Source organism: Pomacea canaliculata, linkage group LG5 (assembly GCF_003073045.1).
Source record: "Pomacea canaliculata isolate SZHN2017 linkage group LG5, ASM307304v1, whole genome shotgun sequence".
In the NCBI taxonomy this organism is placed as follows: Eukaryota; Metazoa; Mollusca; class Gastropoda; order Architaenioglossa; family Ampullariidae; genus Pomacea; species Pomacea canaliculata.
The window spans coordinates 1,401,035-1,412,809 of NC_037594.1; the positions used below are offsets into that span (position 1 = coordinate 1,401,035).

General features: G+C 38.6%; 1 protein-coding gene across 2 annotated transcripts; it reads right to left on the bottom strand.

Annotated features, from left to right (window-relative positions):
• Positions 1–537: 537 nt before the first annotated feature.
• Positions 538–11,232, bottom strand: LOC112564211. Of its 2 annotated transcripts, none has more exons than XM_025238871.1 (10): positions 11,137–11,232; positions 8,715–9,678; positions 7,932–8,342; positions 7,376–7,461; positions 6,423–6,557; positions 5,465–5,498; positions 4,534–4,974; positions 3,931–4,167; positions 3,521–3,766; positions 538–2,370 (listed from the first exon to the last, which is right to left on the bottom strand). In XM_025238871.1, exons 2-10 carry the CDS (start codon positions 9,604–9,606, stop codon positions 2,264–2,266), a joined length of 2,589 nt encoding a protein of 862 aa, XP_025094656.1. In that variant the 5' UTR covers positions 9,607–9,678; positions 11,137–11,232; the 3' UTR covers positions 538–2,263. The 2 variants fall into 2 exon arrangements, with proteins under 2 accessions (XP_025094656.1, XP_025094657.1); XM_025238872.1 differs by lacking the exon at positions 11,137–11,232 and adding an exon at positions 10,541–10,671.
• Positions 11,233–11,775: the final 543 nt, after the last annotated feature.

An 11,775-nucleotide genomic window follows, 5' to 3' on the forward strand; every position in this document is an offset into this window, starting at 1 on the left:
CCGGCTATGGCCACAGTGTGTGCTGTTGTGTTACATCACAACTTCATCGTCGGTTTTGTTGTTGTTGTTTTTTTTTTTTTTTTGGCTTCTTTATAGGACTGTTATTTTTTCCCCTTGCAGTGGACTGAACTTGTCTTTTGACAGGGAAGAGAACTCTAGAAGTGAACTCAGTGATGTGAAGCACTGGCAGTCCTGCTGTTGCTGAAGAAAGGCGCTATACACATACCTTAATATTTTTATTGGAACTGACAGACGCAAATGTGCGTTTTATTTTTTTTAAAGTTTTTCTTTCTCTTGGCTGGATGTCAACAGACAGAACTGTTTACCAAGAGACACATCTTCATTTTTTAATCATCTTTTTCATACTAAATAATCGACAGCCACAAGGTTATGAGTAAGCTCGCGCCAGGTAAACAGGAAGACAGAGAAACAGAAGAATCATGTCTGTGTACCTGTTTGTTCACTTACACCTCGTATCAGGTGACATCACCGAGATGACCTGTAGAGATATTGTTATAATAATAGTAATAACAATAATGTTTACAGCACGCTTTACTCGACCATCAACAACGATTCAAGGAGTTTTACATAAAATATAATATTTAGAGCGCTTCCTTCCAAAAAGCTATTCACTGTAGACAAAAATCCCATCCTTCTACTGCTCATCCATCAAGATTAAATAACAAGCAACACATTAGAGCACTAAGATACGCATTTTGAGGATTGTTCTTTGAAAAGAAAAATCCGGGATTATTGTTCAGCAAGATGTCCAAGGTGTTTATGAATGTAGTTTATATGGACTGCTCGGAAAGTCCGTGATTTCATCTTCTCGTCCACACCACTCCAATCCCGTTGTTAAACAGTGAATCCTCGCCCAGGCCAAGGGTCAAGGGCCACGGTGAGCAGCTGTTGACCTGAGAGACTACTTATGTTAGGCAGGGAATGCTTTTCTTTGTGTAATAGCTATGAAATCTTTAGTAACCATTAGTAAATCATCACATTATGCAGGCTCAGAAATTAGTGTTGTTATTTCCATTTGCAATGTCAGCTCTTTGTCAGGAAAGATTTGCTTCCACATTATCATCTCTGTTTCCCATGTAACCACGACTGAGATATGTCTCAGATAAGTTTGTCATAAACTCCATTACATGTGCCTTCATCTTCATCGCATCATATTGTGAGATGTTTACTCTTACCTTCACCAGGCTCTTCTCTTCATCCACCAGAAGTATAACACTTTAATATTTCTCCTTAAATATTCTTAAAACCTGTGGCTTAGACATCACCTTAATCGGGGATGCTTTCACATTCGGTAATGCTCTTCAAAGAACATGTATTGCTGTTTTTTCAAGATCTCCATGTTTTCTGTCTCCAGTCTGTTCAGCACATCAGGTCTATATCTTTCAGTAACAGATGTATGTGTCAGATCAGCATCTGAATGTTGCTCTTTTATTTGTCTTGTCGGCATCTCCTTACAATCTACTTCACCTTCTGCTAATCGCTTAAGCCTTTGTGATTCTCTTTTATCAGGCAATGGGTTCCTCCCCTTGCCAAGATTCCCCTCAATAAGATGTTTATGTTTGTCTAATTTTTTGGTCACCTGTTCATACCAGTCTTTAGGGATGTCAGATGTTGTGGCAATAACATCAATGCATTCTGGTAGCTTCCACTGAAATCTACCATGAATTTGATGTAGGTCAGTTACAAGGTGTTGAAGTGCTTCTTTATTCTCTCGAAATCTATCAACAACATCTGACCCCAGATTTTTAATGACATGTGGACATTCAGTTTTTTGACTCTGTGGACAGTGGAGATTACGGTTATTTTCCACTCTTACCCATCTGTCAAATTTACACGGGGTAGGTCTGTATGCTGAAGAGTTCTCATGTACGGCACTAGGACCAGGTGAGTTGAAGGCCGTATGTCCTTCAAAGCAATCTGGTTGTTGCCAATGTGGCTGAGAGATGTGAGATCCACAATGCTGTTCCCACCTTCTGTCCGGTCTGTATGAAGCATGACGATCATTCTTCCACTCACTACTTCCTTGACTATGTCTTTCCATGGGAGATGGCTCACGATGAAAACTGCTAACCCCTTGAACCTGCTGAGTGACCTCACAAGAACCAACACCATGGTCATACAGAGGAATTTCATCAGAAGCCAAGTGATGTTGATCCCCTTGAGTCTGGTTCTCGTAGCCATGTTCTTTGTGAATAGCTGGAACTCCTTCTCCAGTCAACAGACTACAACAATAATCTGCTTTTTACTCCGTCACTTCAGCTGTAAGCTGGAAACACTCCAGGTGCAATGAAACCTTCAATGGAAACTCATCCAAGATATGTGATCCTTTGTCCACCACTGCCTGAGCATCTGAAACATTGAAAGCATTATACAGTGAAGCTGTGAACGCTTGCACTAACCGCCTATAAATTACTCTGTCTTTAACCTCGTTTGGTAAAGTGTTGAATGAACTGAAAGACATTAAAGATACTTGGAACAGAACAGGGTGATGATTGGACACTATAGAACAGGAAAACAACAATGTAACACATAAAGTAGTACTGCTGAATGACCAAATATGAGCTTATTTATGCATGACAGGACGTCGCCTATCACCAGTGCTGTTTAATATCTTCTTAATGACATCGAGCTCAAAACCTACCACTTTCACCACACTCCCATTTTAATTGGCGGAAGGCTCATATGCAGCCTACGCTTTGCAGACGACATAGACCTGTTAGAAGGCAGAGAACTGCAAGACCTCACCAACAGACTAATAGACAGTTCAAATGCATATGGAATGGAGACTAGCCCTGAAAAGAGCGAAGCTATGGTCAATGAAAGTCACAAAGCAGAAATCTCTATGAACGGGGTACAGGCTCCAAGAGGTCAGCAGCTTCAAGTACTTGGGAGCCATCCTCTCCAATGACGGCACCTCCACGCCAGATATCCACATCAGGATCGAGACAGCAACACCGGCAATGGCTAGACTGGATATGATCTCGCACAGCCATCAGATAAGGTTTACTACCAAGTACAAGCTGTACAAATCCCTGGTAGTGGCGATCCTTCTCAACAGATGTGACAGGTGGACTTCGCCTGGAGAGAAAGGAAAATCCAGGTATTCGAGAAAAATTGCCACATCTATCCATGTGATCTCCCCAACGACAGGTGACAGTCAAGGGTCGACTGACTGACTCGCAAAGAGTGTGCAAGCAGTGCCATGTAGGAGGTTACTTGGTTACATATTTACTAATGTTTGTTTTTCTTTATGGCTGACTGTTGGTTTATTTGCAATCTTTTGTGTACTGCTCATTGAGCTTGCCCACAGGGAAATGCTTTTTACAAATGTAAGTATTATAATATATACATAGTTTGCTCATTGGAAATTTTGAGAATCAAAGGCAGAAGCACAAGGTTGTACAATGGCCTCTAGTATTTGTAACAACTGTTTGTTTGTTTTTTACTTTATAATACTTACAATACCATCATGTTATTTTTACATACAAAATCTTCATACCTTTGTAATTCTCAAAGTGAACAAGAGCACTTGTACTGTTGAGTCTTTTGATGTGAGTCACAGGCCCACCACTGTTTCTATTTTTGTTGCTAAAGAAATACAGAATAGCGCTCTCTTTAGTCTTGGGGTTGAGGTTGTCTACAAGTACTGTGTGACACAGCGGAATTCTTTGTACACTCAGCACAGAATGACCATACAAGGGGTTCTTCAGACATGCTTGCTGCAGATGTTTCACATGTTTGAGATCTGAAACACAGATTGCAAAGTAAAACTGATCAATAGAAAAATGTGAAAAACAGTTTTATTTATAACAATACTGCTGACATATCTGTATCAGAAATTTGATATGCTCTCTGACATGCATCTAGGTTCACCTGCATGCACACATACACACAATTTTCACCACTCACCAGCTTCTTCATCTGCTAAGGAAACAATAGCTTTTCCCTCTGCATTATTCATCTGCACAATATCCAGAGCCATATCAGCCACACTCTCCAGAAAATTCTGCAGACAATCTGCCGATGTTCCTCGTGGTATACCAGTGACCAATACGGTGTCCTTATAACAAGGAGGTGGAATATACTGCTTCACTCGCAGGTGTCTGTTTGCTATGGTGTGGCTTCTTTCTAAAACTCTATAAGCGGCTGAAATTAGCACACAAAAAAATCAAAAATAAAAAAAAACTTTAAACATTTAATACAATTCCACATAGTTTTCAAAGTGCACAATTTTTCATGTATAATTACTGATAATGAGAACAAAGATGAAACTGAAAAAATAATAGTAATTAGTAATATAATGAAAACAAAGATGAAATAATTAGCAATTAGAATAAATGAAGAAATCATTAATTGTAAACGGATGCTGGATTTGATCAATAGTCTGAAATATTAAGTAAGATCAAGAATATTACTATAAAGATATTAATGAATACTGAGCACGACTTGGATTAGCTTGACACAGTATTTAAACATCACTATCACCACAATTTGCCATAAATAAATACTGACCCTGCCTATCGACAAAGGTGATCAGGAATTGGTTTGCCATGTCATCCCACACACAGCCCTGTTGTGCTATGTCTCCACCACCACTTAGTTTTGTGTTTTCAAAGTACAGCTGACAAACCTCTTCATCGCCAGCTGTGAGACCAGTTACACACACTGTTTTGTCCGCTTCTCCATCTTCTTTTTCTTTATTTTCTCTCTCCTTCTCCTCCTGACATGGTAGTCTTGTCTTGCTGACAATGTTTGATGAAAGAAGGGTTTGGTTGTTTACTGTTGGTAGCCTCAAAGACTGAGTTTTTACACCTAAAGGCTGTGAGGGTGGAATGCTTGATAATGATGGCTGTCCACAGAGGACTTTATCTGGCATAAGCTTCTTTGCCCTCCTAGCTTTTGGTGCTTTTCGCGCAGAAACACTTGATGACAGGCTATATTCTTGCAAGTCATCTGTAATAAATTAAATTGACTTAATGAATAAAAAAATTTATGAACTTTTTCTTACAGTTATATTTTCCTTCCTTCATTATTATTGCCAACAAATAATTTGAAATAATAAAAAACTGGATTTATAACTTCAACTAACTTTATTACTAAAATTAGGAATTTTTAAAAAATACTACTAAAACTGAAATTTTACCCCGTAAATAAAGGTGATCAAAAAGTGTTTTGTCATATCATCCTACATACAACCATGCTCTGCTGTTTCCATCACCACTTTTTCCTTACTGTTAAAGTACAGCTGATATCATTTCCCTTGTCATCTTCAAAGCCACTTTAACTTTCAATTAGATTTAAAGAAAATAAATGTTAATGCTGTTTGACAGAGTGTGGTTGTAAGTTCTCGAAAGGTTCCTTTTCGTTGTTGTAGCTAAAATTTTCACAGAAATTCGCCATTAGCCAGGAAACTGTTCCTAATACTAAAGCATATGCAACTTACCTTTTCTATCATATAAACCTGTACTTCTGTTGTTCTGAAAATACAGATACCATGCATAAATAATCTGTATGTACATCACATGAAGACTATACAACCAATCTTAGTTAACTTAATTTTTTTTTCTAATAGTATACAAAACTAGGGTACTTACTATGGAGTAGTTAAGGCTAATCTTGAATGACTTGATTACAAAAAGTAAGAAATAAGAGTATGCTCGTGCATGGTATTTGATGCATAACACACAGAGAGGTAGGTCAATCGATTTGACCGGTTCAACCACATCATTATCACTTATGCATTAATTTGGCAACAAAATAAGTGCACTTTGCAGTAATACCCTTTATCATCATCGGTCGACCTACCCATGTCGGTGGTCTAATCAACTGAGGCCAGTGGTCGAATCAGTTCTGAGTTGTGGACAAATCGACTCGTTCTTAGTCTAGTCGGTAAAAGGTCGAATCTACCTTGACCCCTCCTCTATCTCCTACACACACACCGGACGGATTAAACCTATGAAGACTATTTTTAATTTCACAAAATGCTTCCATGAGACACGAATAAAAAATAATAACATAAACAACAAAAGTACAAAATCGCTTTTTCTGTTTCTGGGAATCTGCACCAAAAGCTGGCGCCTGACTTTGAAGAGAGGACACTGGACTTGCGCATTTGACGGTTCAGAACAACTGCCCTCTTCAGTATCACCAACTATAAATTTTTTTAGCATATATATTATTTCGTATTAAAATATTTCCCCTATAATGACTTGTGACGAATTATAGAAGGTTGTGATGTCGTACAATGGAAACGTTCTGTTGCATTCAGTTATTTAAAACCTTCTAAGCGCTAATTCCACGCGAAATATTTCTTTAGATTGAAAGCTTACAACCCAGCCTGCAAACAATCATGGGGCTCATGCTCTTATACACTAGATCTTGGTAAATATGTACAATCATACTTTTGCTTTGTTCGCAGCTCCAGAATCTGAATTAACGGAGTTAGAGACAGTACACAGGTCTGATCCAGATTCCTTTCCAGTATCCAATAACGACACGCGTTCTTGGAGGTCGCTGGGTACATGCATGGTCTGCAACTAAGTACAATTTTACAGGTGAATGATCCTCATCAGGCACTGCAGTCAATACCCTACATCTTACCATTAGCTGTAACATGAAACGTGATATCTTTTTACTTCTGTCTTTCCTTCTGGTTATAAAAATAAGTATTTTACTGATGAAGTCAAGTATCAATTGATAAATACAGTGGTTCTTAACCTGGGTTCGATCGAACCCTAGGGGTTCGGTGAGTCGGTCTCAGAGGTTCGGCGGAGCCTCCGCCACGGAGGACAAGACACACCCGCAATTCGTGATGGAACTAAAGAATTGTTCGGTGAATGTGCAGATGAAACTAAAGAATTGTTCGGTGAACGTGCATATGACACTTGTGGGTTCGGTACCTCAAAAAAGGTTAAGAACCACTGGATAAATATCTTTGCAAGTTCAACCCCGTTCAAATCTCTCGGCTGAAGCTAGTAAACGATATTATGAATACCATAGCAGAGAGTTGAGCTGAGTGCAACATTTGTTACACAAACAGCTACGCGACGCGGATGATTTCTGGGTTATTTTCTATCTGGCCTTTAACTTTTTGTGAACATTTTACTAAGCACAAGATGTAATAATCCAACAATCAATATTAAAGAATGGTTAAAAATATAAAGAATGGTGTGTAAATCTCATATTTAGTGCAAAGTTTTAAACGAAATTTCTTTCTTTTACAACTCGATCTAAGAAATCGTACTTCAGTTTTTATCCTTTGTGAATACAAGCGCACTAAGTGCATGTATTATGTCTTATAAAAAGTACTTTACCCGTTTTGTCCTTAGATAGTTACAGATTACATGTTTCAAACCTTAGAATGTGTTGTCTCCACATCTCTCGTCTGGCCAACAATAACAAGCGTTGGTGATGAAGTGCAGTTTTCTTCGTAAACAGCAGCTGATACAACAGAAAATATTAAGAGTGATTTTCTCTTATTAGTGATCCTTTGTCTGGTCGCATATTTTGATTAATCTTGTTACCATTGATATTTAAAATTAACTGGTTTTTTTAAAGTTAGTAAACTGGACAATTAATATGTATACTTTTAAACTCCTTTCCGTTAAATGAAATCTTTCCTAAAAGTCTCTATGCAGCAGTTTAAAATAATTTTCATGTCTAAGTCATCGTTGTCACCCAATTCCCTGTCCCGATCGCTTACCAATTTTTTTTTCAAGAAAACTCTTGCAAAATGTTTAGAAGTAACAAGGAATCTGATAATAATTGGCGATTATTTTTATTGGTGATAATTGATTATTATATCTGATGAGGAAAGAAAGAGAAATGATCATTTAAGACTATTAGAGTTCAATATCTAAAATGTTATTTTAATAATTTATAAAATCCTTGATCAATTGCCAGATTCTCACCCAGGTCTGTCTCTGTCTTCCAGCGTGTAGTCATCATCTTCTCCAGTCCTTCGATGAGCTTCTGTCTGACACCAGCAGACGACTTCTCCAGGTAGAGAACGATGGTCGTCGCTTTTTCTTCTTCATTAAAGTGTTCTTGGACAACACAAACAATCCTCTTTAGATTCTCTTCAAGCGACTGTGAAGTACTCATGGCAACAGGCAGAGCTACGAATGCACCGCGAGCACACGACAACCTTAAGGCTTCAGCCAGCCCCTTATCCATTTCCTCAGCTTCTGGCGATGAAGGAACATGAATCAGTACCACTGTTCGTCCATCATCCGGCCTCGGACACTTGAGTGCCAGGGTGCATGGTTTGGGAGAGCACCCGATAAATTTAGCATACATGTCAGTTCTTGTTGTTAGAAGACCTAGAGGGAAAAGAAATATGAATCTGTAGGTTTTTTCCGTCAGATTTTACTTCTTGTAATATCATAAGGGGCGAGGCTAAAAATTCGCCTATTTGTTAGAAAAGAATGGCGGAAAGAAAATAGTACCGTATACAAGCTATTAAAGATCTTTTAACGGTTACATAGCAACTATGATCATAGGACACTGTATAAGACATACAGCATTGACAATAAAAATGATTTGTGTTCCAGTCAGTCCGCACAAACTCTTTCCCTGTGTAGTATTTACATCCTCACACAACATACACATCCACCCGCTCAAATAAACAGCTTTACACGCGCCTACATTTTCAAGCATAGGCACGTTCGTATAGCAAAACCTCCAAAACTCACCTTGCTGAAGAATCAATTTCTGAGTAGGCGTCCAGTTTCTGAAAGTTTCATTGAAAGGAAGCACCAGGACATCACAGTCAGTGGCGGCCATGTTACCCTCGCACAGAAACAGTCCATGTCCGCCAGGATGCTCAGCTCGCACCAATACCTGATGTCCGGGTAAAAGGACAGACACCCGGCAGTTGTGTTCTCGTTCTAGTTGCCTGACCTCCTTCTGACCTCTAGGTCCGCTGAGAAGAAGTGCGCGCGAAGGTTCCAGATCTTTCGAAAATTTTTGAATGTTTGTTGTAAAATTCTCTATAAACTTTTTGACGCTTTCAAAATCAAATCTTTTTGAAGAAACTAACATACTTCCTTCACCTCTGACCTCCTTCTGCAGGGTGATGCTCACAGCACTGTCTGGCCAAGAGGTATGCACTTCTTCTTGTATGTGATCCAGATGACACTGCAGATAGCTCATGTGTTGCCTGGACACCAAAAAACGACCAGTTTTGGTTGTCAGAGATATGATCTCAGGTTCAATTTCATTCTTCACCTTTCTGTGAACTACAGATTTAAAAGTCGAGCTGTTTTGGTCGAAGTCGGTTTCAAACTGACCAGTAAATTTTGTCTTCAGCGAGTTCAAGACTTTTAAAACTTCTTCGTCGTTTTCCATGGCCAGAACATCCATTTTGACCACCACTTCGTTGATAACGTCTACCACCTTCTTGGGGTCTCCGTGGGTCACTAGGATGCGACCACTCGCTATACTGCTCCTGTCGATGGACAAACAAGCGTCTATGAGTTCTCCAAAGAAATCAACCATCACTGAACTGTTCAGCAACAGTTTTGCAACAGGTCGTTCCACATTGACAACGTTCTGTTGGTTGCTGAATGAGTTCGTTGACGCCATGATGCTCGGAGGAGGAGCTGGCTTTCTTTTTACTGACTAGACAAGTGCGACTGTGAACTCGTCCTCTAGGACCTGTAATTTATTCAGAAAAATTATATTTGTAAATCAATAGGTTTGGCGTTATTAATTTGCTGAAAATTCTCAAACGGTGTGAAAAATGGTAATAAGATTTAATGACAATTAAAGCTGTTTGAAAGAATTAATTATCTAAAATCTTTATAAATCAAATTTATTGGCTATACTGCTACATGTATATGATGCTTCCGTCACTCAACCTTGGGTCAAATTAAGTAAGCAAACTCCAGTCCAGAGAAAGAGCTAAAATTAACAAACTGATAATGCCAACAGAATCAAACCCGATGAACAAATCTAGGGCTTAAGAAACGTACAACAGAGGGTTTGTATAGCAGGCAATGTTCTGCCCCTCCCTCACTCCCCAATAAAAACAAAACAAAACACTACCACAGAATAAGACCATCAGGCACTGAGCAGACAACAGGAGGCTTCACTGAAACGTATGACAGTGTAGAGCATCACAGACTTCAGACAAAGACCTATACATGTACCTACTTGTCCTTTTCATCCCTCTCCAATTCCATACACATCCTCATCCCCTGCCATTAACGCTTAGTGCGTGCAGGCGCAATGGTTCAGACACTACACACTACATAAACAAACTGAAATACTTGTACTAAACAACAAACAGTTCTCAATACAGATTTTTCAAGAATCTGGGGGGTCTGAATATCCTAATTTTTAAAGCTGTTAATCATTTTACATAGGTAAACAATTTTACACTTATTACATTCAGAGCTACAACTATTTTCCTTAACAGAGATTTAATTGATACCCTGATTCTCCACCTGTAAGCTGTTTAGTTAAATTATTAAAAAAAAAACAGAGAAAGAAGTAGAACTGAACATCGACAACTTACTGTGAGTCCACTGCCCTTCCATACAGGGCAAACTAGGGACGGCATTATAACAAAATAAAAAAAAAAACACAAATTCTAAAAATAGAAATTTTATTCCAGGTCTTTACAATTGTATATATTTCTATAAACATAAAGCAATTAAATTGAACAATAAAAAGTTAGGGTACACTAACGGCAAGCTTCGCATTAGAGCTGAACATTACAAGAAAGGGAGAACTAAGAAAACGAAATCGAAAGTAGAGCTTTCTCTGAGAACACCTAGGTGTTGTAGTTGTGTGTTTATATTATACACCTCACTAGTTTTATAAGATAATGTGTTCTTTCCGGCAGAAACAAGAACACATACATTTTTGAGAGCTGGAAAAATGACAGATTTTCTTGATTCATTGTAGCTGTATAATACTGAGCATGTAGGGTCAACAGCGGAGCAGTAGGTGTCTACAGCAGTCTACATTCTCCTTGCTGCAAAGTGTGAGCAACATGGCTGACACCAGCAACTCGCTTTGAAAATGAAATTCTTGCCAACCCACCCGACAGAATCTGTACCGAATGATAAACAGGGAGCAGGTGACGAAAAAAGACTCTCGATATCTTACCTGTCGCGTTCTAAACGTACAGGTAAAGGCAGGAAGAGGTCCGTGATGTGGCGACTTTCTCGAGAGGTTCGCTGCTTGCTTCTCGCAGTCAGTCTGTCTAAAAATAGAAAGTGTTTCCACACCACCACTACACTACATAAATACCAATGAACCAAAGAATTGTTAAAATAATAAGCTTTCTTTCGATCTCTTGTCACAGATATTCTTATATTTTGTGTTTGCTGAAATAAAAGAATCCAATTTGAAGGGGCGGTAATTTGTGTTGGAGTGGTGTGTTAATGTCAATATAGGAGTTGTCTCCCTGAAATTTCCTATTTGAGTTCTCTTCCAAACCAGATTTCTGCAGAAAAAGTGGTTCACTTTCAGTACCGAATTTAAAAAAGAAAACCTTAAGTTTCTTGTCCCGTTTTTGTTAGTCCCATGATGTAAACAGTCTTTTTATACAGTCCGACCACGAGTGCAACGGTGATAATTTTAAATAACTGGATTTGTCAACTATGAATTGGGTTTCTCATCTACTTTCACATCTTAGCTCAACAGATCTGTGGTTTTTGTTTGCGTTTTTTTACTTTCAACATGGTTGTGTAACTCATTTAAACGTTGCTTTTAAAGACTGCAAAACAGGATTTTAAGGGATGT